The following is a 25422-nucleotide window of genomic DNA, read 5'->3' on the forward strand; positions in this document are numbered from 1 at the left end:
CAATTTTAGGCCCTACTAGTTCAACCAGTTTAGGAACTAATCCTAGTTATGGAAGTAGTTCTGGAAAACTGATATCAAGTATACCCAGGTATAGGTCAGAAAGGCAACAAAGTTTGGGAAAGTTAAAGATAAAAGAAACAGAAGAGATTGAAAAAGTAGGAGGAAAGGGGATGAGGAAGGTGTTACAAGATTCAGCTATGCAGGATAGTGGCTATGACAGAAAGCTAAACAACTTAGAAGACATACATTTGTTGACACTAGAAACACAACATAATACCCACAAGAAATCTGCTTCAAATATAATAGCAGCTCCAACATAGAAACAAAATGAAGTCAGGCAAGATTCTGTAGAAGATCAGTTGAACAATAATAAATTTCAACAAGCACCTGAGGCACGTGTTAATAAGTGGAAGAGAAGGGAAAATGGGACAAGTTAATGTAGATATGGTGCTTGTTAATCCTCATGCTACCAGAAAAAGAAAAACTGAGGAAGAAAACATTTTATTTGCCTTGGAGAACAATCAGGATGCAAGAGGCAAAAAACAGGTCATGGCACCTGATGTCAATGTATCGACGGAGTCTGTTAATCAGCCCTGTTGGGAGAAATGAGGCTATTAAGTTGGAACTGCCAAGGGCTTGGCAACCCTTAGACAGCTAGAGATCTTAGCCATTTGGTTAAGATCCACAAGCCTAATATCTTGTTTCTTATGGAAACTAAGATACAAAAATATCAAAAAGAGAGGATTAGATGCAATTTGGGTTTTACATGTTTATTCACAATGGATGGAGTAGGAAAAAGTGGAGGTTTGGCTGTGTTATGGGATGAGGAAACAAGACGCGGGATTCATACATACTCAAACAGACATGTTAAAGCATGGATTGATCAAAAGGGCTTTTCATGGATGTTAACCTGCTTCTATGGGGATCCTGAAACCGAAAAAAGAAACAATGGATGAAGTTTTTTGAGACATTTGAAAATGTAAAATCCTAAGAGATGGCATTGTATAGGAGATTTCATTGAAATCCTATGTCAAAGTGAGAAGTATGGGGAAGCTAGAAGAAAAGAAAAGCAAATGGAAAGGTTTAGGAATGTGCTCACTTATTGTAAGCTTAATGATGTGGGTTTTCAAAAAGGCAAGTTTACATGGGCTAATAACAAACTTGACCACTCTTTCACAAAGGAAAAACTTGATAGAGCAGTAGTAACTTCTGATTGGTGTGCAAAATTTGGTAAAGATAAGGTTCAAGTGTTGGCATCTTCAACATTTGACCATTGTCCTATATTAATCTCATTGCAAATGTAGTAGGAGATGAAAATGAAACATAGGTATGTATGCAGATATGAGGACAGATGGTCAACATACTCTAATTGTGAGAAAATTATTTCGAATGCTTGGTAGCAGGATGGGAATCAAATAAAGGGATTAAGAACAATTCAACATAAATTGGCAGGATGCATGAGGGAATTAAAGAAATAGAGCTACAAAAAGGAATATGACTCAAAAGAAAGATTGACACAGAAAATGGAAACATTGAAGGTAGTGCATCAGTCAAAAATAGTAGAAATTGTGCAACAAGTCAAACAATTGCAAAAGGAAATTGAAGATATGCTAGAACAGGACCATTTGACATGGAAACAAAGAGCAAAAGTTACATGGCTACAGTAAGGGGATCAAAATACTTATACTATCATTTGTGTGCCACTCAAAAAAAAAAAAATAGGAATATCATAAAGTATATCACAGATGAGAATGGGGTAAACATTCAGATCCTAGCTTAATTGGGAAGGTCTTCACTGATTATTATAGAGGTTTGTTTACAACATCTCAACCAAGCAACATAGATGGCTTCCTCAATGCAATTCCCAAAAAGGTCATTCAGGCCATGAATGATGAACTGCTTTTACTTTTCAGCAAAGAAGAGATCAAGAATGTTGTGTTCCAAATGGGTCTATATAAAGCACCTGGACCAAATAGGTATGGGGCTTGTTTTCATAAAAAAATATTGGTCAATGGTGGGAGAAAAGGTAAGTCAAGGAATCTTAACCTTTTTAAATTCTGACCAAGACATGGCAATTATTAATTTTACATACCTTGTGATGATACCAAAGAACTCAAACCCACAGAATTTGTTAGAGTATCAACTAATAAGTCTTTGTAATCTTTTATACAAGATCATCACAAAAATGTTGGCTAATAGAATAAAGAAGATCCTGCCAGCAGTGATTTCACAAAATCAATGTGCCTTTGTCCCAGGGAGACTTGTTTATAACAACATATTAGCTGCATATGAAACACTTCACACAATGAGAACAAAGTTGCATGGACAAAAATGATACATGGCATAAAGATTGGATATGAGCATGATAGGATAGAATGGAGTTTTTTAAAGAAAACAATGCTGAAATTGGGATTTGATGAAAGCTGAATAAATTTGATTCAAAGATGTATAAGTTCATCTTCATTCTTAGTTTTGCTCAATGGAGTTCCCCAAGAAGTGTTTAAACCTTCAAGGGGATTAAGATAAGGATGCCCTCTATCCCCTTTTTTATTTATAATATGTGATGAAGCATTAATTGCATAGCTTCAGGAGGCAAAAATGAGAGGTATTATTTCAAGGGTTCCTTTGGCTAGAGGGAGAGTAAAGATGAATCATGTGTTCTTTACAGATGATAGTCTATTATTTTGTCAAGCAAAGATGAAGGAATGGGTGAGATTGAACCAGATTCTAGCTGGATATGAGCAAACATATGGACAGAAACTCAATAGAGAGAAAACAAATTTGTTTTTCAATAAAAATACTAAACTTCCAGCAAGAAACTATATAAAACAGGTGACTGGTTTAAAAGATTCATCCAAATTGGAGAAATATTTGGGCCTACCATCCCTCATAGGTAGGTTTAAGGTAAGAAGATTCCAAGGCATACTCGAAAGGGTAAGTAAAAGAATTGGAAATTAGAAAACAAAATTCCTCTCACAAGCTGGTAATGAGATATTGCTAAAGGCTGTTATTCAAGCAATTCCAACATATAGCATGAGTGTCTTTCTATTACCTAAGCTTCTTTGTAGCAAGCTCAATTCAATGATGTTAAATTTCTGGTGGGGTTCTCAAGACAAAACTGCCGAAGTACACTGAAAAAATTAGAAGAGTCTTCGCTTGAGCAAAAGAGAATAAGGCCTTGGTTTTAGAGACTTGGTGACTTTCAACCTAACACTACTGGCTAAACAAGTATGGAGGATGCTCACAAAGGAAACATCAATGGCAGCTAGAATTTTAAAAGCTATATACTATCCTCATACATTTATTTTACAGGCCAAAGCTAATTCAAGACCTTCATACGCATGATAAAGTATATGTGTAGCAATCCCTATTGTTAATAAAGGATATATATGGCAAGTTGGGGATGGAAAGAGCATTAAAGTGTGGAAAGACAAGTGGATTAAAAGAGAGGGACCTAGCACAGTTCAATCACCAAAGAGAATTCTATCAGAAGATGCAATGGTCACTAATCTAATTGATAGACAAGGAGGGTGGTAGAACATTCAACCCTTAAAAGATACTTTTATGGAAGCTGAGATAAAAGAAATTTTACAAATACATGTGTCACAAACAGGTTCTCCAGATAAATTGGCTTGAAAAGGTACAACAAATAGTTGTTTCTTGGTAAGGAGTGCTTACCACCTTCAAAAACAGAAACAAGAAACTAAGCATGGAGAATCATCAAACACAAGTAATAACAAATTAAGAATTGTGGAAGTGTGTATAGAAAATGCAGACCATTAATGCTGTCAAGTAGTCACAGACCCTCTATGTCCCATTTGTTTTAAGTCATAAGAAAATCCAAGACACGTATTATGATCATGCCCCTCTTCTCAAGATGTTTGGTTGTTGGGAAATAGGAAAATGCAAACTGCTCCAATTATAGATGATGAGTTTGGGAATATATTTATGCAAGTGTTTAACAGAATTGGGCCAGAAGAGATAAACTTCTTTGCAGAAACAACAAGGTCCATATGTTCAACAAAAGTTTACAAGCGCATGAAGAGTTCACTGAAGCTCACAACCAGATGAGTAGCTTAAGCAAAATCCAACACCAACAAGCAAGTTTACAGTGGCAATCTCCACCAACAAATTGGTTAAAAATGAATTGGGATGTAGCAATAAGAAGACAGAGCAGAAGATAGGAGTAGAAATGGTATTAAGGGATCAAGATGGGGAAGTTTTGGCAATACTAATGCAACCTGTAACTTTTTGTGTGCAACCTGTTATTGCAGATGCTCGGGGCTTGTTTACAGCAACAGGTTGGTATAAAAATATGGGGTTGCAACGTGTGGTCTTTGAAGGAGACTCGAGGCAAGTTGTAAATGCAATGATGAATGAGAGAGAACAACATGGCATGTTAAGTTGTTTGCTGAGAGATGTAAAAGCCATTTTGGTGAATACATTGTGGGATATAAAGCATATCAAGAGAAAATGAAATAAGGTGGTTCATCAAGTGGCTTAACAAGTAACTTCTTTGTGCACTGAAATTATAGACTTAGAAATGTCATACCATGTATATTGCCTCTTGTAATGGTTGAAAGCCAGATAACTGTTTGATGAATGAAATTGAATGGTTTTATTCCAAAAAAAAAAAAAAATGAGACTAATAAATATTCTCATTTTATCAAAATGTTGTTATTAAAATTATAAAAAGTTTTTACAAAAACAGCTTAATAAAATGATTTAAACATGTTGAATTATTTCGTAATAAAAATAATTTTATAATTTAATATATTTAAGAATTCTATTTCATAAGATTCTTTTACAAACCAAATAATATTTCAGTATCGCTCATATTTCGGAAGTATACTCAAAACGAAGATACTGACCTTTTTGACCTTTGTTTAATTCAATTTTGCGGTGCTCAAAAAATAATAATAATAATAATAACGGATTTTACGGGTTTGCCCCTCACACTCAAAATACGGATAATTCGAAAGTATTGTATCGTGTCCACCACCATCGGTCTCTACCTTCCACTGCCAAGGCCTCATCTCCAACCCCTCTCTCTCCCTCGTCTCTCCCATGAGAACCTGAGAGCTCGCATCACTCTCTTCTCCCATGGCGAATACCCTTTTTTCATCCCCTCCATTCATCGTCAAGCCCCTCCCGTCCCTCTCTCGCCATGGCCTCCACGTCCTCCCTCACCGTAGTAGGCTCCCCTCCACCACCAGAGTCAAGCTCAGCTTCCATGACATCCCTCCCATCGACTCCTTCCCCTCTACGTTTGATTTATCCGCTGTAATTACCAAGGCTGAAGGCCTGCTCTACACCCTCGCTGACGCCGTTGTCGTAGCAGACCCAGCCGCCTCCAGCTCAGCCGACGCCGCCGTACAGAAAAATAACGGTTGGTTCGGTTTCATCTCTGACGCCATGGAAGTCGTTCTGAAGGCAAGTATATATGAATAGTTGGTGGTTGTTAGTTGTGTAATTTCGCTAGACACGGTGCGCAAAATGATTTGCATTTTGTGATGGTATGATTTTCAAGAGACTGACAATTATGTTTTGGATTATTTGTTTGATTATTTCAGGTATTGAAAGATGGTCTTAGCGCTGTGCATGTGCCGTATGCGTATGGATTTGCCATTATATTGCTTACGGTTATTGTTAAACTTGCAACATTTCCTCTGACAAAGAAACAGGTGAGTCTGTTGCTGTGAATTCAGTGTGCCCTTGATGATATTACGTGCTGGGCTCGATTGTGGTATTTTTAGGTGGGTAATATTAGTAGTATACGTAGGTTGAATCAACGCTAGCTATGCAAAATCTTCAGCCAAAGATTAAAGCCATTCAACAGAGATATGCTGGTAACCAGGTGAGACACTTTCATGTTTACATGGGATAGCGTCAAACCCTCAGTTTGAGTAAAAGATTACATCTTTATTATTATTTTTTTTTTTTGGCTCCCAACTAGAAGTATGGTTCTTTCTAATACTCTGTGCCGTTTCTTTTAAGGAAAGAATACAACTTGAGACATCGAGGCTATATAAGCAAGCAGGGGTTAATCCTTTGGCAGGTATTATTTTCATAATCTCTTAACGTTGCATTAAATAGTCATATCCAGTCCGTTGGTAGTTATCCCATTTATGATTTATATGTTCACTTGGCCATTGACCTTTGACGTGAGTTATAGCAGTGGATTCATTATCTCTCTTTAGGTTAACAAAAATTCAAAATTCTGTTGTTTTTTCCCGAACAACATATTTTTCCTATCTTCTATTTTCTATAGCCGTATATTGCCATTACCAGTACCTTTCGATGAGCTGTTTATAGTTCTTTTTGTCTCTGTTTTTATTTCAAGGTATTGCTATTGTCATCTTCCCCTTCTCAAATCTATTTCATCTTCTCAATGCGATCCCTTAGGGTGCTGATCGGCCAATGCATATTAACATCATCTTATTCATTTTCCTGCGAAGGTTGTTTCCCCACTTTGGCTACTATACCAGTCTGGATAGGGCTATATCAAGCCCTTTCAAATGTGGCTAATGAGGTAATTATGAAGTTAATATCCCATTATCTGTTCAGTGATGCTGCTGGACATAATTTTTTTTATATCTTCACAAAATGTTGTTCATTGCTAATGTTTGTGAAAATTCTATTTGAAGGGACTGTTGACAGAAGGTTTCTTTTGGATTCCCTCTTTGGCTGGCCCAACTACAATTGCTGCTCGACAAAGTGGATCTGGCGTTTCTTGGCTTTTTCCATTTGTGGTAATGACACTTCTCTTCCACATGGCTTCTGGAGCAAACAATTTTCTTCCAACATCAATTATTAAATTAAACCCCTTCATTTTCATGGAACTTTTAAGTTATCTACTGAACTTGAGATATTAGCTTGAGCTCTCAATTTTGAGAACAGGAAGTGATGGACAGAATCTTTGTGAGTGGATAGGATGTGTTTTGTATGGTGTCTCACACTGTTCTGTCTTCCCAGTCATCCTTAATGTCCTCTATAGTCCGTCTTGACAAATACTTGGCATCTAAAAGAAGGGATACAGGTCATTTCTGAAGTTTGGAAGGCTAAGTTTGCGTGGAAGTTTGATTTGTCTGCTTATTAATTGTCTGTGGTCTTTAGTTAGGTAGATTCCTGTCATGGGTTGTAAGCATGTCCTAAACCTTTAGATCCATGTCTAGCAGGTTGGGGATACCTGCTTCGGTTCATTGGTTGTATTTTCTACTCACATGGCCACGAATGGTCAAGTTTTTCTCGCTAGTTTATGTTTTTGATGTGGCTTTTACAATATATAATTTTTCATGCAGGATGGCCATCCACCTTTGGGCTGGTATGACACTGCAGCCTACCTTGTCTTACCTGTCCTCCTTGTTGCTTCTCAGTATTTTTCAATGGAACTAATGAAACCTCCCCAGGTAAAGAATTAGCATCTTCATTGACTCTTTCATTTCTAAGCATTGTGAAGCCCTAAATTGTCTTTCTTTTCACAGAGTGATGATCCGGCTCAAAAGAACGCACTTCTTGTTTTCAAGTTTCTTCCACTCATGATTGGTTACTTCTCCTTGTCTGTCCCATCGGGATTATCGATTTACTGGTTGGTTTCTCATTAACAAGTTTATTACTCCGTGTCAGTCCCCTCAGGATTGTCTGCATCCATATGCTTTAGTTGATCACTGCTTGTATATATATTACTCTTTTGATATATGCAGAGTAGTTCATCTGTCCCGTAAGAATTTAAACTAGTATAAAACTTTGGGGTTACGCTATCACCTTTATGGTCAAAATGATAATATCTGCCCTGTCCAGTAGGGTTTCTGTGTTCTTATTATTATCAATTGGATAATCTGCTTGTCTAAATGTTTGAATCTTCTTTCTAGCATGATTTATTCTATCATTAAATGGGTTGATGGGTTGTAGACATGTTGCTCAACAGATTCTATGTGATTACTCTCATTACGACTAACATGCCAAGAACTGACCATCACAATAGATATTTTGAAGTACAAACTTTATCTTAGGGCATTTGACTGATATATTTCCTTCTCTCCCCTTCTTAAGCTTTTATTGGGACATTAAAAACTAGATATTCAGATCAAATCCCTATGTATGTTAATTCATAAATTTTATCATGTTTTTTAGGTTCACAAACAATGTGCTCAGCACTGCCCAACAAGTATGGTTACGCAAATTAGGTGGTGCAAAACCTGTTGTAACTGAGAATGCTAGTGGAATTATTACAGCTGGACGTGCAAAACGATCAGCTTCTCAGCCGGTACAGCGTGGCGAGAGTTAAGTTTTTCATGGCAGAATGCATACTAGTATCATCAGCTTCTTCAAAGCTGTCATACTGACAAAAAAATGGGAACCAACAGGTTTAGGCAGTTAAAGGATGAAGAGGAGAACAAAAAGTTGAACAAGGCCCTACCTACGGAAGATGTTCAGAATATGGCTTCCACATCTGATTCTGAGGATGATCCAGATGAAGAGACTAAGGACAAGGTGAAAATTTCAACTTTTAGTTTTTAACTCTGCTCTCAGTTGGAGTATTGTTGGTGTCATGATATTATGTTTTCCTTTTGTGAGTAATTTTTTACCCAAATAAAGAAAGAAGAAAAATGAAGGAGCTTTATATTCTGTGGCTGTTAAACTCACGCACATGGGAGGAGAACCCTCCATCCTCATTGCACTTTTGATATCATATTATGACTACAACCTTTTTAACTTACAGTATCTTTCTCCTTGAAAGCAATAGAGCCTACTATTTGAGTGTTAGACACATCAGGTTGATTTTAGTGGGTGAATGAATACATTTTATGGGACCAAGGAATGGAAGGTTCAGAATTCTCTTGTTTATGGCGAATTTAAAGTGCTTGCAGCAACTGTAGCACTTATTTTTTATATTTGTCCGTACATCTGATTTCTATGACTGAAAACTGATGATGTAAAAGGAGCAACAGGAGACATGAAAGTCGGTAATCTTTGGCAGAGTTGAAATAGAATCCATCTGGCAGCATGATCATAAGCTGATTGTCTTGACTTTCTGGTGACAGTAGGTGGTTCCACTACCTCAAGCTTGTCATTTCAGCCATTGTTGTGATGTTGACATCGTTGGACCTTAGCTTAACATCAAACAGTTAAGGATTACAGTTGTGTTGCATTTGTGTCTGGGTGCATGCATCCCTGGCTGTAGAATGACCTCATAAGGTATTTCATAAATGGAAGCCCAAAGATCAGAAGAAGGAAGTTCTATTTTCTAGCCATCCAACCACTCAATAACTGGAAGATGGCATATTGATCAGCATTTATTTTTAAAGAGACAATGAAGCGGCGGACCACTTGTTTTATGTTCATAAATTATAACATGTTTGTTGTGAGTAATTGAAATTAGATGTTAATTTTGGCACAAATGATTGTCTTTAGTGAAAAATCAAAGTGATGCATATCTGAACATAGTCCTTAACAAATGAGGACACTTATATTAAAAGAGATTTAGCAACCAAATTACTTAAATATTTGGAACAGAATCATTATCAATCTTGAGAGCCTCCAACTGAATAATGATCAGAGTTTGGGATGCCTAGTTTTATCTTATGAACAATATTTTTACCTGATTTGTTTTACTTAGCATTGGATTTATAATTAACTTAAATATTTTGACAGGGTGAGGAGGCTCTAGAAGAAGCATACGCTTCTACCAGTGGCAAAGAGGTACCAAATTACCCGCGACCCAGGAGAAGCAAGCGATCAAAGCGGAAGCGTGCTGTATAAAATGACTATACTGTAGGTCTGTAGTTTATGTTGAGTTCTCGGCAAATTGTAACTTGGTTAACATATTGTGGCCAGTTTTGTGTTGGTTCATTCATCTGAAAAATATAACTCAATCTCCACATTCATTGTTATTTTAAGCAAGTCTGGCCACGGTTGTTACCCTGTTTTGAGTAATTAGTTTCCTTGTGAAAATGGGAAGCCCCAAAAGCCTTACTGTAAAATGAAGAGACAGCATTTCAGGCTCTGTACGGCATGAAAGAAAATTCTCATTCTTGGAAGACCCCGTGAAGAAACATTTGTAGCTGATGCTCATGGTGGTTTATTATGTTGTAGAACTTAATTAGAATAATCTTTACCAATAAATGAAAGAAAAAACTTATGGTGATTCTATGGAAAACTTATGTTGTAGAACTTGCTTGTTCTATGGAAATTGGTGTTGGCCCTGGTGTTTTATTGTTTTAGGTAAAATAACTGCTAGAGCCTACAAAATACCCTTTGGATGCATATAGAAATTTACCTGTTTTGCAAACAGGGGATCCGCTAATATGGTGAAAAATGTAAGCCTCTTGGACTGGATTCTTGCCTTTATAGGCTGGATTTCAAATCATATTTTGAAAGATTGTACTGAAGATTCAGTTAATGGAGGTTCTGTGAGAAACAAACAGTCATCGCTCAGTAATAAAGGCATTTTAGAATACACCCCCAACTATTTCCACTGTTGTACAATCACAACACCCTAAAGATTAAAGAACAGTTTCTGCAAACTACATGGATACATCTGACCTTTTTTAGTTATCGAAATATGCTGCAACCCATGGTTTTATTCATGTTAGCAGAACAAGTGCACCCATCTGTTTATCTTCTGGACGGCGGGCGGTGATTTCCCATAGGGTTTGGTCCTGATGGAGTCTTGTGAATCTTCTTTTCTTCAACCTGTTTTTGATCATGGAATAAGATCAGATAGTGCAGTTGTGTGGCATTCGCATTAACATGCTCCATATAGATAAATGAGAGGAATAACTGAATTTGGGAGAAAATTTTACTACTTGTACTTACCCATCTGGGTAAGGCATCTCCATTGTGCGACCTTGAGCCAGGTTGCTGCCCTTTTCTGAGCCTGAAATGGACTGTGTTAAGCAACACAGAAAAGGCAAGTTACATTAGTGCTTGCAAGTACAAAATGTACTCAGTCTGCTTCCTTTTTTTTCCTCTCTATATCAGTGTTAATAAAGTCAAGGAGTTAAATATCAGTGACATTGAAACATGCTGAGCAGGGACAAGACAACGAGGTTTCAGGTTTGTGGCTTACCTGATTCTACAGCATGGACACTGATAGTGAAGTAAGAGTACTGAGAAGCTGCTGCAAGCAGGAGCCATGCCAAGAAAACATGGATTAGAGTGAGTCTGCTCATTTTGCGCATGATTTTGGTGCATGCTAAGAGTGGAAGCTTTATTGTGAATGGGGCTTTGTAGAAGCATGAGGAAATCATAACAAAAAAAAACTTGAAAAGAAAATTAAAAAAAAAAAAAAAAAAAGAAATGTGGGAGTGTTTGTTTAAAAGTGCTTGGGAATCCTATGCCATTTGCCATTACAGACTCATGAGAACCGATAAGATTAGGAACTTGAGTTTTTCCTCATTGTGGGTTGACTTCTTCTCAGTTATCATTGCGTCCCTGATAAATTTCCAAGTACTTGGTATCATTTTGTTTCGAGTGCTTGAGCCATGCTGTCGGCAAGGTATGTAGGGACCCGCCATTGCATTTTTTTTTTTTTTTAAATATTTCAGCTCCTGAGATTGTTCATTGTTTTGGTTTTGTTCTTAATATCTTTCCTGCATAGTCAACACTTAAAAAACTCATTCAGCTCTCCATAAATGAAGAAAAAACTGATTGAAATACAAGTTTCAGACATAAAACTTGTCTTCTGTTGGTAAAAATTCATATTGCCTGTGTGAGAGACAGCTAAGATGTATCACTCTATTCCTTTTTTTGTTTCATTCACCTCTCCTAAGAGAAATTACAGAAAGTGGACGATGCACTTCCCAGGAAACTTTTGTGTCATGGTGATGAGATAATTAACATTAAAGTTACTGATAGGTCAGTAGTAATGCCAAAAGAGAAAAGAAATGTTTTCGGCTAGAGCCGATAGAATAGGCCATCGTGGATGTCGGATTCGAAAACATGATGGAATATTACTAAGCTAAAGTAAAAGGGGAGTAAATGATTAACGATGTCAATGGCATGAAGAGTTACTAAGCTAAAATTTGATTCTAAAGTCAAATCAAGCAATGATAGTTACATGTTTATATTTCTTTCCTTCCAAGGCCTCCTTTTTGGGAGGAGATGGTTACTTGTTTGGCTTGGATTGATTGCTACCAACTAAGATTAGATTAATCACCGAACATCCACATATGAATTTATAACAATATTTCATCCGACAAGTTTGGCTTTGGCCAAGGGAGACAGATTTACCACCAAAGAAATCTTCGAAAAGCTATAAAAAAAAAAAAAAAAAAGAAAAAAAGAACAACGACGAACGACGAACGACGACAAAAATGGCTATATGGTTAATAATCATCAAGGAGAAAGTCACCCACGACATGATTAGGTTGTAACTTAACTTATCTCAAATCAATTACTAATGGAGTTCATTACTTTTTTAACTTTATATAAAAAAATTAAATTTATCTCAACCTATTTCATACATTTCAATCTAAAAAGTTAAAATACACATCTTAACCTAAAAAAATTAAATCCATCGCAATAAGATTTATAAAATATTACTATTCATGACTCGACTCAACTCATCTTATTTCAATATTCAAACGTAACTTAAGATTTTTATAATCAATTTCTTGACGTAGATATGTTATGCAGAGATGGGACAGAGGCTGATCATCTTGGTAATGATGAACAGGAAGAGTGAGACAGCTGAACCACCATGGATTTGGTAATTTTACTTTTAAACTCTGATGATCTTCTTCTTCTAAACTTGCCTTGGCGGCATTACTTTAGCTAGGCCACAAACTGGATTAGCATGTGCATGGGTCTGTGATAAATCTTTAGATGAGGAAATAGTCTAGCTCTGTAATAAAACTTTGGAAAAATTGTAGAAAAATGCTAAATGTACTTGAACAAAAGTTTATAAAAAAATTTACTTCTCTACATATCAGTTATTGATACGTTGAAAAACATGAAATTTGAAATTTAAAAAAAATTAATAAAATAAATCTTGTAAATAAAATTATAAGTAAAAATATAAATACATGTAACACTACTCAAAATTATATTGTGCATCTAACTTTAACCTATTTTTAAAGCGAAGTGTTAAAAATAAATTTATAAACTAATTTGATTTGATGTGAAACGTTAGATCTACTTTATAATAAAAAAAAAATTTATAATATGATGTCTCATATAAAATAATATCAATTTATAAATTTACTTATTTCTTTGTAAGCCAAGTATTTCTTATTCTCAATTTGCTATACCAAGCAAATCTACGAAGAAGAGGCATTGTGGCAGATGGCTTGCGTGAATTAGGTAGAAAAGAACAAGAAGACAGTCCTCACGTGCAGCATAAGGCGGGAGCACTATGAAGGGGTCAACTTTTCTAAAATAAAAAGAAATTAAAAATTATAAAAATATAATTATACATAAAATTAAATCTCACTAATTTGTTACATATACATAGAATTAAAATTTTAAAAAACACAATTTAATATATGTTTTAAATTTCTGACAATAATATTTCATGGAATAATATTAATTCGTTATTATTTTTGTAATGAAATATTTAGAATTTATTTTCTTTATAGAAACTATCAAGTGATTTTTTAGAATGTCATCTTTCATTCTAGTATTTAAACTAGTTTATTAAGTTTCATGCAAGATCTAGATATTTTCTTGTCACATTAAGCATATAATGATATAATTGAGACCTTAAATAATTTTTTTTTTTTACTCAATGAAGTGATCTAGAGGATAAAATTTCTCAATTATTTTTCATGTAAATCATCAACCTTAAATGATATTCTTGTATTTTGCCTTTGGATTCCAATGTTCTTTTCTATATATTTTCCTTTTCAATGTTCTTTTGTGCCTTCAACTTTATATACATGCTTTTATAAAGAATAGCCACACATTTTAGACTTGAGGTTAAACAAAGCATGAGAAATGTTAATTTGGGAAGATAAGTATAGTCTCACGCCTAGGAATCATGGGCTTGCCTATTTGGTTGAGGCATGGTATGTGAAAAGTAGACAAGTAATTATACACAATCGAGTAAGAGAAATTCTACTGGGGATTACATGTGTAAATCCTTTATTAAATGAAAAAAATTATCATTTTGATAAGAATATTATTGTAATTTTAAAAAAATTTAAAGATAAAATTAACTAGGCTTACAATGCAGTTCCTATTTAAAGATTATACGTAACATTGCTCATCGAGTAATGTTAGGTACAAGTCTTAAATAGACAAATCTCATATAATTTTTTATAAAAAAAAAAATAAATAGATCTCATTAAAAAATAATAGATATTTTTATACTTTTATAGAATTTATCTATTTAAAATTTACAAGTGTGGCTAGAATCTCTATAGAATAGGGGATGTCTATAGCCTAATGAGAAAGCCGTCAAATTGCAAAGATTAGTCAGGAATCTATGGCTGTTTTTTTCACCGTCGAACGGGGAGTATGGTGTTTTAAGAACACTTAAAATTTAGAAAAATATTACATACCATATTTTTGTCATTATCCTTTCGTCGTTCTGGCATTAAATAATTGCAAAATTATTTTTTATTTATCATTTATTATTCAATCATTGACTACTAAATAAGAGGTTGTTAAGGAGAAGATAATTAAGAGAATAGTAGATAGAATTTTTTTAAGAGAAATACTTTAGAGTCTTGAGTAAGGATTGCATAATCCCGACTCCTATTAACGAATGAAGATAAAAAAAAAAAAAAAAAAAAAAAAAAAAAAAAAAAAATTATTTTAAAAAAGTATATTATTATAATTTTAAAATTTTTTTAAACACTACTGTATGAACTTATATGAATAATCTCTATTTAGAGACTATATATAAGCTAACTCTTTTCTTAATCTATATACTAGATTATTAGGTGAAATTGGTGAGATTGGACTTTTTGCTTTAGTAATTGTCTTGCCCAACAGATTTTGTGAGCCCCCAAGTTCCAACCATGTTCTATGTTCTTATCCTCAACCGTCTGTAGGCTACTATTGAAGATACTAGGCCCCAAAATAGTATAAAATGAAAATACAAAATGAAAAATTATATATGTAAGTTGGTGTGAACGATACATCTTCCATATTATTAAAATTACAAAATTTTTATTTATAAAAAAAATTAAAATCATATAAATCAAATTATATCACGTGAATAATAAAAAAGATAAATCTAATTTACAAACAAAATGACTTCATATATCTAATTCTACTCTCCTTCTCAAGTTATTTTTCCCAGCAATGCAATTGATTAATAATTTATTTGTTATAATGAATTCCAATGCATATGATATGGCAATCACAAAACGTATTTTGGAAGGCAATCAAATATAATTGCAAAGATTTATTTGTATTATTACTAGGTTGTCGATCAAAGCACTCAACTGGAAAATCTTTACTTTGAGTATGAATGGGAAGATGGTATTTATACCTAGGCTTAACGTTAGAAATACTCAAGAATAACTTCAATTAAAAGCTGGGAATGATTAAAAAAAATCATGATCATAGTACCAAATTATAATAACTGTGAAAATAACAACAATAATACTTGCTCAAGATATAATGTATTTATGCACATACAGTGTAGCCTGATTAATATAATCTTCAACCTCCAAAATAGAAGTTAGAAGTTCGAAACCCCCTCCCTCAATAAAATATATATATATATATATATATAATGTATTTGTAAAAAGCATTCGTTTATACTTCGATATCTTAGAATACAACTAATCTGGTACTCCTAACAGGGTTATAAATAAATCAAATTGCAAAATTTAAAAGGTTTTTTAGTCTCTAATGAGCTTATTTTTAATATTTAAAAGGTTTAATTGCAAAATTAGTACCTATATTTTTATGTTTGTGTACGTCTAGGTTTTCAACTTTTACATACAAAATTGATAATTGAATTTTAAAAAACTCACAATTAGATATTTCTATCAATTCAGAGATTGGCATATGTGAATCTTTGATTGGCTGACATGACATTCGAATGCCATGTGAGGGCCAATCAAATACTAACACGTGTCATATTTGGTCTGTTTGGTTATGCAATTAAAATGAGATGAGATGAAATATTTTGAATAGTAGTAAAATTTTTAAATTAAGATAAGATGGGATGGTTTGTAAAAAAATATATATTTAGACCGTGAGATTAAATGAGATGATTTTAACTTTTTCGAAATTTGATAAAGTGGTGGGTCTCACCAATTATTGACAATATTTTTAATTATTGGGTGGAAAATATTATGAATATATTAAAAATAAGTAATATCTATTTTTAATTTAAAAACCCATAAATATTTTGACTTTCCCAAAATATATTTTTTGTAGTTGGCCCTAATTATTTCAATATTTCTAAATATGAACGCATTTTTTTTTTAAAAGAAATTATTCTAATTATGACCTATTTGTTATACTATATTTTATGAAATTCGAAATCTGTTTTTTTAATTATATATTAAAATAAAATAAAAAAATTCTAATAGATAATTATATATATTAAAAATGTGGTACTTATTTTTTTCCCAAATTATTAGTTTCAAATTTATCAAATAAAACCCTAAACTGCAGCCACCTTCAATGCTCTCAAAAATATCAATATCATTTGTTAATTTTTATTATTCTAATTATAACCTATTGATTATTCTATATATTAGGGAGAGCGAAATATTTTTATTGTAATTATGTATAACAATAAAATTGATTATTGTAATATAAAATTATATTTATTCAAAATCTCCTAGGGTTGAAAGGGCAGTATAGGTTACTAGTAGAGGTACGTAAATTTTCTACAGTTCCGAGTTGACGGCTGATTGGATTTTTTGCTTGGATCAAATCACATCGGCTCACCTTCTATTCCAGATATTAATTTTGCCAAAGTTAAAAAGCCTAGGTTTTGATTTGTAAAACGTAAAATCACAGGTACCAAGTTTTCAATTAACCTTATTTAAAATGATTAAAGGTAATCATGCTCCTAATACTATCATCGTTGCTTGAATCCTTAATATAATCATTAATGTATGGATATATATTGTATAAGAATAATGATATATATAAGTTTTAAATATATAAATCTTGTATGTCTTTTATAAAAAAAAAGTAAATCTCATTATAAAAAAATGTGAAAACTATTTTTTTTTTTTTATGATGGGTTCTACATAAAACTTGTTTCTAGCATTACTCTACAGGATAAAGATACAAAAACCATACCCTTGACAAATTATCGATAGGAACTCACGAGCCGTTTCATATCAGAATAAACAAATTGTTCGTGAATATAAAATATAAGTTAGAGATAACTTCAAATAGGCTTGTTTGAAAAAAGTTTTTATCTCAAAATTTTTATCTCATATCATCTAATCTTATTTACAAACATCACTCAAATATAAAAAAAAAAAATTCAAATTAATAATTACAACATTTTCAAACAAATCATTACAACTTTTTCAAATTTTCAAATAAAAAATAAAAAATAATTTAATTTTTTTAAATTCTCAAACAAAAATAATATTAAAAAATTATATTATAACAATATTTTAACTTTATAATATTTTTTTTCTCTTTTTTCAAAATCTTATAAAATATTAACTCAAATTATCTCATTACTATTTATAAATTATTTTATTACTATTAATAAGATGCTCACGTCATCTCACAAAATTCACAAAAAGTATTTGATAATAATTGAATCAACAATAATTGACTGCTTCCTATTCTTTTTAACTTCACTATACTTTTACATCCTAAATTCTGATATCGTGATATGGTGACTAGATATTTTCATACGTCATACATAAAGACTAATGTTAAGAATAAATTAAAAATAGATAAATTTTGTATAAATTTTTTTTTAAAAAAATAGTTTTACTAATAAAAATTAATTTTTTTATATTTTTAAAATATAATTTATTATTTTATAAAAATTTATACGAGAGTTGTTATTTTTTTTTTTTTTTTTTTCACAAATCCAAACAGTAACGCATGAAGAGAAGATAGATTGCCACTCGGTGCCACTTGTAACGTTCGAGAGGACATAACGGACGGCTGTAGCTTTCCCTTAGCCGGACGTGGACCCCAGCCTGAAACGGAAAATGCACAGTAAAGCGTTAGAAGCCTATACGTGGCAAAGGGCTATAGGCCAACATACCGACTGTAACGAAACTGACTGTAGAAATCTGAATAGACTGCCCACACATACATAAAGCCTCAACCCCGCACGCATAGGTCATTTCGGCAGAGTCTCGCAATCCGAACCTTCTACTCATCTCTCTCTCTCTCTCTCCCTCGACTAATAATAGGCTCTCTCGTTCCTCTTTCTCCGTCTCTGGCGCCGGCTTGCTCATGGCGTCCCAAGCTAGCCTCCTCCTTCAAAAGCAGCTCAAAGGTATAGAAATTTCATTTCTTTCATTTATTGGGGGATTAAATATGAGCGGGGGGTATGATTTATCTTTTTGTGCGGTGCAGATCTTTGCAAGAATCCGGTAGATGGGTTCTCGGCCGGCCTGGTCGATGAGACTAATATCTTTGAATGGAGTGTAACGATTATTGGACCTCCAGATACTCTTTAGTACGTTCTTTAAATTGTTTTCTAACCAAGAAATCTTCTTGTTTCCACTTTTGGGGATCACCGATTGGGTTTTAAGGTTGAGTTATTATGGGTGAAGTGGTAAATTTTTTGTGATATGATTGGATCAAGGGCTGCGATTGTATTTATGTATTTATGCAATTATTGGGATTTGGTATTTGATTGCATTAGTCGGGTCTTTGGATGCCATGGATTCTTTTATGTTTGATGTATTGTCTAAGGGCGATAGGCTAATGCTTGAATTGCCACATCTCTTCAAATTTTAACTCCAGGGAACAGAATTGAAACAGTTCTCAGCCTCTATTTTTTTTTTCTGACAATTCTTTATCGATCGGTTTGGGCCTATAGTTGTTGAAAGTTGCATCTTTTGAAATTATCCTTTTGTTACGTATTGGTTCTTTTATTATTTTTATTATCTTCATTATTACCATTTGATAGTATGACTTAATGACAGAGCTCCTAACTCGAGGGATGTATCAAATGTTACCGTTTGGTCGTTTAACTTGTTTAGTTGGCTACTTTTGGCAATAAGACATACAGGGCCATGATCGGTCAAGGGTTTGGTTCTCTGGATGCTGCTTTTGAGATATATGCCTAATGTTTGGTATCAAATAGAACAAATCGATGGGCAGTAGTCACCTTCTTCAGATTCAGCCTGGGGTTTAAAACAATGAATTGCTTTCTTATTATGATGTTTTGGGCATTATACAATTGCAGTGAGGGGGGATTTTTCAATGCCATTATGACCTTCCCATCCAACTACCCAAACAGCCCTCCGACAGTGAAGTTTACATCAGAGATATGGCATCCTAATGGTTGGTTATTTTTCTAAGTATAATCTGTTTGATATTTTTTCCATTGTTAGTGGCATGCTTTTTGAAACAGATTTTGGTTGCTGCATCAATTGCAGTTTATCCTGATGGTCGCGTATGCATATCAATTCTTCATCCTCCTGGTGAGGACCCAAATGGATATGAGCTTGCAAGTGAGCGCTGGACGCCGGTCCATACGGTATGTCATGAACACTTCAATTTTACTTTTTTTCTCTCTTGTTTCCATCATATGTAGGTGAATCTGAAGTTAGAAGTCTTCACTTTCCAACTTCAGAGTCAGAAAAACGTAGGCTCAGGGAAGATTCTGCTAAGTCGATATTCTGAAGTTAATGTTGAGCTGTGCCTTTTAATGAATTTTAAATTAATAAAATAAGATAATTTTGAAAAGTGGTTTAAATATGAAAAAAAAAATTGTAAGGGGTTAAGTATGTTCTTCAATGAAGATGGGAATGCACTAGTCAAAGTCCGTTCTTTTTCCTTTTTCCTTTTCTCTTTTTGGTGGTTGGGGGGCAGGGGTTGTTTGGTTGGAGACACAAAGTATAAAGAGGAAAACTTACAACGTTAAATGCACTAGTCAAAGTACCTTCTTTTTTCCTTTTTTTCTTTTCTTTTTTTGGTGGTTGGGCCGTTGGGGCGGGGGGTTGTTTGGTTGGAGACACAAAGTATAAAGAGGAAAAACTTATAATGTTTAATAAATTAATATAGCTATACTTAGTGTGACATATAATGTCATGCATTCCTGAGCCTTTGCCTATTCTTATGGTCAATAAAGTTTCGTTTACCGAGAAAAAAAAATGTCACACCTCGGACTTGGAGGGTTAAGGTTTGTCATTATACCAAAAATTAATAATAATAAAATGGAAACTAAATAAAATCCTCGGTAAGATGTAATCACTGTTTAATAAAATTCTTCCAAATAATTGTAAACTAAACATCACTAAAATCCTCACAAGCTCATTGGTGCCCCCTGACACTTATTTCACTACTGTCTTCTGTCACTGTTGTGCTATCTATTCCTAGTACTTGACACCTCCTCAGAACCATTTGAAAATAAGAATATAAACAGGTGAGTTCGACAAACATGCCATACAACAACGTCAAGCAAAATCAATCGAAACTTAAACAAGTTAGCACAATCTTTAAATTATAGAAATAGGCCAGCGCCCCTTAGAAATGAGACAAATCATATCAAATAATTCCATGTCAATCACTTGAGGCCCAAATGCATTAAAGACACTTAAAGGCCAAAATACATAGGGCCCAAATGTTATAAGACCCCTATATATCCAGTTCTATCTCTTCTGAATAATTTCAATTAAGCCAAAAGTGACACACTAGCAAAACCTAAAACGTCTTCCCCAGAACATGCTGGATAATATAGCTATGCAGAAGTCAACCTTGTCTGCATGAAAAGCTCTACACTGTTATAACAGCAAACTGACAACCAAAGTATGCCCAATGTACTCAAACTCCAACTGCACTTAACATCCTGTAGAAACCAACAGCTAGGCTCAATATTTTTACCTGATCGTGAAGTGCAGGTCCAGAATTGAACTTCACTAGGCTTGGTATTGCATGGGTTATGCTTTGGAGGGTATTGGATTTATTGTCGTGTTGGAGAGGGATTAGGGGCCACCGTCACATTGCAGCTGTTTGGAAGATGGTGCCCTATGCTTAATGTGGTGCACATGGATTGAAAGAAATGGTCGATGTTTTGAAAATAGGGAATGCTCTCCGGATAGTTTTAGGGCTTTTTTCTATAACACTTTGTTGCTTTGGGCTTCTTCTATTGTATTGAATGGAGTTAGTTTTAATAACTTTTATGCTACTTTCCACATCGTTTAGTTTGTAACTAGGCTTTTTCTTGTATACTTCATGTGTACTTGGGCATTGCCTTTTTACATAGATTAATAAAACTTCTTACTTATAAAAAAAAAAAAAATGTTGAAAAAAGCTTGTTGCCCGACTTCAAAGGTTTGAGGCATCCTTTCAATCTTACCTGGAAAATTGTCAGATACTCCCAGAGTATGGATGACATGTTACTCCTGTCCTATCACAACCTGCCATTATGCAAACATTAATTTTAATTGACATGTCATCCTATGATAAGATGGGAGTACCACATGTCCATACTCTGGGAGTACCATTGCTCCTCTTACCGTGAATGCCCTATAGTGCCAAGTTAGGCTTACCTGTGTTTGTTTCACTGAGAAAAAACTTAATGGTCCTTGTGGAATATAATTGTAGTTCCACAAAAATAGATGTTTGTGGAATATATTTTTCTGCTTTTATTTGGCTGCTCTACATTGTTTCATGTCATTTAGTTTCCTTCCAAACCCCCCCCCCCCAAAAAAAAAAAAAAAAAAAAAAAGAAATCTGTTATTTTTCCTTGCAGCATTGGCCAAGTCTTAGCTTATTGGAATGAATGATTGATTAAGGGGTCCTCCCCCTTGGTTTTATTGCTTCTAAATTTGATGGTTTCCGGTAATGTGAAGTGGTAATATTTCCAGAACAAGAGGTGGTGGTTAAATAAGATTGGAGTGCCCAACATCTGAAAAGCAATCTGATAACTTGACTTAGAAATTTGGCATGATTGTTCCTTTTATGTTATAAGCTCTATTTTATATAAGAAAAATGATATTTGTAAGTTACTTGTAAAAAAAAAATTGATATTTGTAAATCTTTTAACATTATACCTTAATGTGGCAATAAATGACTGACATGTTAGGAAAAAATTATAAATATGCCTATTAATAAAATTTATTTTACCTATAAAAAAATCATTTGATGCGTCTGGGGATTTTAGAAGGCTTATGAGTAACATTTCTCTTTTTATTAACTCAAAAAGTTAAGCCACTTAAGGTTTACCTTGGATTCAATAGACAGCCAAGGCTCTATTTACTGAGTCCCTACTCCCAGAAATCTATGGTTACTGCGAGTGATTGGTATTTACTATATTCTTGCATTAACAGATGTCCTTTTTTTTGGTTGTTTCAGGTTGAAAGTATAGTTTTGAGTATAATATCAATGCTTTCCAGTCCTAATGACGAATCCCCTGCAAATGTTGAAGCAGCAGTGAGTGATCATTGGCTATTGCATTTTTTCTTTATATTGATAAATGAAAGAATAATGTGTAGCGTGTGAATATCCAAATGTTGAAGTCGACGTATTTGTAACAGTAAATTAAGCTGACAGATTTTAGGCATGGTTGCAGCATATGTAGTTATATTTTTTTGTTAGATAAATCTCTTCTATTCTTTTGGATCCATAATGTTGATAGCCTTGTGATTGATTACTTTAGTTTGTGGAACAGTTAAAAAAAAAAAAAAAGAACATGCTAAATCTTCTCATACTGAGTCAAAGAAGGGATTTATTGGAGTTTCATGGCAAATGGGGATAGAATCTAGTTGAGGGGCCATGATTCTCTTCTGTAGATCTTACCCGATGCATAATGAATATCATTTATTGAATTAAGAATGCAATTGGGTAAATCTCTTCTATTCTTTTGGATCCATAACGTTGATAGCCTTGCGATTGATTACTTTTTGTGGAACAGTTAAAAAAAAAAAGAACATGCTAAATCTTGTCATACCTGAGTCAAAGAAGGGATTTATTGGAGTTTCATGGCAAATGGGGATAGAATCTAGTTGAGGGGACGTGATTCTCTTCTGTAGATCTTACCCGATGCATAATGAATATCATTTATTGAATTAAGAATGCAATTGGGTTTCTCCCTCTCTCTCTCTCTCTCTCTCTCTCCTGGATGATTGTTAGTAACTTGTTGCTGCTTTTTTGATCTGCATCTCCTGCACCCATTATTGGCAGAACATCATTTTGAAAGAGATACAGACAGCCGAAAGGATTAATTATAAGTGTTGTCATGTATGGTTCGGTACTGTAAGTTAATTTGTTGACCTGTGCTCTAAGATCCATGTTTGCATCTTGTATTTGCAGAAGGAATGGAGAGATAGGAGAGATGATTTCAAGAAGAAGGTCAGCAGGTGTGTAAGAAAATCACAAGAAATGTTATAATCCATCCGTCATGCCACCAATGCTGTTCTATGCTGCTTATGGGGTGCCAGAGAGGTCCTAAGTTATTTTGTTGGGGAGGGGGCGGAACTGGTAACTGGTTCACCAATATGTCGGTCCCTGTCACATGCTGTTGAAGTTATCACACTCATTTCTTTATTTTTTTTCTGCTCTCTCAGCATGGTCAATTGTATGAGTTGGAACATATGTGTATTCAAAATGCTTTGGTTGAATACTTGGTGACCAGCAGTCTGGTTGGGTACTTTTATGTCATCATTTTGAGAAACTTGGGATTAATCCTAGGCATGGACTTCGATTTCTGATCAAATTTGGAGTGTGTTTTGTTTTAGCTGTGAATGTCCCCATGCAACATGGAAAAATTTGTAGACAAGCTAACAGAAGTGAGTTGTCGGATGCCTCCTCCCAAATGTTTGAAGTATGGAATTTCTCAGTTTGATTCTTCTTTTTCCCTTTTGCCCTGATAATTGTTAGTTTGCAAACTGAGCAAATACTCCTCAACGTCATGGTGATTGGGTTGGAAATTTACAGGTTGAAAGGCCGCTACTCTCTCTACCTTACAAAGACATGCACGAGTTCAGGAAACATAACGAATAATTTTTTTTGCGAGTAATTTTATATACAACTATCGTTTTGAAAAATAGTAGTTTATTATTAAAAAATTAATTTTTTTGACGTAGATTTCATATTTGATTCATTTTTTTCAAACGATTACGTGGTATTTTACAATTAAAAATATTTGATATCTTTTTACATAGAGGCAGCCATTGTCAAAGTTCGAACAAGAGTAGTAATAGCGATCAGCCTATTGTAATATTGCACTCTCCACATTCCTTACGTGTGTTCTTTTTTTTTTTTTTAAATGTGAGATGCTTCTCTCTCCTCAAGCTCTCTCTCTTTGACCTCTCTCTCTCATCAAGCTTTCTCTCTCATCGACCTCTCTCACTCATCACCTCTCTCTCTCTCATCACCTCTCTCTCTCTCTTCGACTTCTCTCTCTCATCAATTTTTCTCTCTTCGACCTCTTCCTCTCTCCTCAAGCTCTCTCTCATCAACTCTCTCCTCAAGCTCTCTCTCTCATCAGTTCTCTCTCATCAAATCCCTCTCATTAGTTCTCTTTTCTCTCTCATCAAGATCTCACTTTCTGCCTCTCAACGTCTCTCACTTCTCTCTTCTCAAGTATTCTCTCACATCAAACTGTCCATTGCAACAAGAGGAAAAAAAATTAAACGATAAAACCGGTTGATATGTGGGATGTGTTTTGGCTGACAGGTGAGGTGTGTTTAGGCTGACGCCAAACAGAGGCTGATGTGAATACTTTTTCTTATTCCTAATTTGTCTTTCATTTTTCCTCCATTGGTTGGGTTCTGGGCTATTGGTCTTTTTATTCAGCCTTCTAATTTTTCCTCTTTTTTCGCTTACGACACGTTTGATTGAGGGATGGTTAGGTCGGTGACGCAAGAAGTTTAAAATAAATACATTTTTTCTTAAAATGAATAAATAAATAAAGAGAAATTATATTGATAAAAATAAATGATATTTACAGTCTTAAATTGTGTAAGTCTCAAGCATTATTTTTGAAAAAAAAAATAGATAAATTTGAAATACATATGAAAAAATTATTTTTTTAATAATAAATTTTATTTTTTTAAAAAAGAATGGGCAAAATTTATACAATTTAATAATATAACTAGCATTACTCATAAATTACGTTACGTCGGCACGACTCTGTATGCACACAAGACAAAATCGCTATTCTTATGGGCATAGGGAAAGATAAATTATTATAGTAAGCGTATCATTTGACAGCGAGATTCCAACTTAATTGATTAAATTGAATAATTTTTTTAAAAAATTTTGCAATTATTTTTTAAATGAAAAATGAATTTTCTAACTTACTTTCACAATTTTGAAAAAAAAAATGAAAAGATAATTTTTATGTCGTTT

General features: G+C 33.9%; 3 protein-coding genes across 4 annotated transcripts; 2 read left to right on the forward strand and 1 right to left on the reverse strand.

The window, feature by feature from the left end:
* The first annotated feature begins 4983 nt into the window (after nucleotides 1-4983).
* LOC121240640 (inner membrane protein PPF-1, chloroplastic-like) lies at nucleotides 4984-10159 on the forward strand. 2 transcript variants are annotated; one of them, XM_041138128.1, is made up of 11 exons: nucleotides 4985-5433; nucleotides 5574-5684; nucleotides 5783-5857; nucleotides 5998-6058; nucleotides 6459-6532; nucleotides 6648-6752; nucleotides 7302-7409; nucleotides 7485-7588; nucleotides 8134-8283; nucleotides 8367-8493; nucleotides 9655-10159. In XM_041138128.1, the coding sequence occupies exons 1-11, from the start codon at nucleotides 5104-5106 to the stop codon at nucleotides 9760-9762; spliced, it is 1353 nt and encodes a 450-aa protein (XP_040994062.1). In that variant the 5' UTR covers nucleotides 4985-5103; the 3' UTR covers nucleotides 9763-10159. The 2 variants fall into 2 exon arrangements, with proteins under 2 accessions (XP_040994064.1, XP_040994062.1); XM_041138130.1 differs by lacking the exon at nucleotides 9655-10159 and having other exon boundaries at nucleotides 4984-5433; nucleotides 8134-8282; nucleotides 8367-8396.
* A 183-nt stretch (nucleotides 10160-10342) lies between these two features.
* Nucleotides 10343-11351, reverse strand: LOC121240641 (CLAVATA3/ESR (CLE)-related protein 46-like). Its single transcript, XM_041138131.1, has 3 exons — nucleotides 11072-11351; nucleotides 10819-10889; nucleotides 10343-10695 (listed from the first exon to the last, which is right to left on the reverse strand). Exons 1-3 carry the CDS (start codon nucleotides 11250-11252, stop codon nucleotides 10618-10620), a joined length of 330 nt encoding a protein of 109 aa, XP_040994065.1. The 5' UTR covers nucleotides 11253-11351; the 3' UTR covers nucleotides 10343-10617.
* Nucleotides 11352-18224: 6873 nt separating this feature from the next.
* Nucleotides 18225-23908, forward strand: LOC121240642 (ubiquitin-conjugating enzyme E2 7). The gene is made up of 6 exons (XM_041138132.1): nucleotides 18225-18394; nucleotides 18475-18577; nucleotides 19313-19410; nucleotides 19506-19606; nucleotides 22426-22503; nucleotides 23383-23908. The coding sequence occupies exons 1-6, from the start codon at nucleotides 18352-18354 to the stop codon at nucleotides 23458-23460; spliced, it is 501 nt and encodes a 166-aa protein (XP_040994066.1). The 5' UTR covers nucleotides 18225-18351; the 3' UTR covers nucleotides 23461-23908.
* Nucleotides 23909-25422: the final 1514 nt, after the last annotated feature.

This window comes from Juglans microcarpa x Juglans regia, chromosome 7S, assembly GCF_004785595.1.
Source record: "Juglans microcarpa x Juglans regia isolate MS1-56 chromosome 7S, Jm3101_v1.0, whole genome shotgun sequence".
Lineage (NCBI taxonomy): Eukaryota > Viridiplantae > Streptophyta > Magnoliopsida > Fagales > Juglandaceae > Juglans > Juglans microcarpa x Juglans regia.

Bases quoted from the DNA above. Each gene is read 5' to 3' on its own strand.
- LOC121240640 (XM_041138128.1), top strand. From the start codon at position 5,104: ATGGCGAATACCCTTTTTTCATCCCCTCCATTCATCGTCAAGCCCCTC. The intron at 5,858-5,997 runs GTGAGACACTTT...GTTTCTTTTAAG, and splicing joins AGAGATATGCTGGTAACCAG to GAAAGAATACAACTTGAGAC. The intron at 8,284-8,366 runs TTAAGTTTTTCA...GGGAACCAACAG, and splicing joins CCGGTACAGCGTGGCGAGAG to GTTTAGGCAGTTAAAGGATG.
- LOC121240641 (XM_041138131.1), bottom strand. From the start codon at position 11,252: ATGATTTCCTCATGCTTCTACAAAGCCCCATTCACAATAAAGCTTCCA. The intron at 10,890-11,071 runs GTAAGCCACAAA...TGCTTAACACAG, and splicing joins TGTCCATGCTGTAGAATCAG to TCCATTTCAGGCTCAGAAAA. The intron at 10,696-10,818 runs GTAAGTACAAGT...GATCAAAAACAG, and splicing joins GAGATGCCTTACCCAGATGG to GTTGAAGAAAAGAAGATTCA.
- LOC121240642 (XM_041138132.1), top strand. From the start codon at position 18,352: ATGGCGTCCCAAGCTAGCCTCCTCCTTCAAAAGCAGCTCAAAG. The intron at 18,578-19,312 runs GTACGTTCTTTA...ATACAATTGCAG, and splicing joins GGACCTCCAGATACTCTTTA to TGAGGGGGGATTTTTCAATG. The intron at 19,607-22,425 runs GTATGTCATGAA...TGGTTGTTTCAG, and splicing joins GCTGGACGCCGGTCCATACG to GTTGAAAGTATAGTTTTGAG.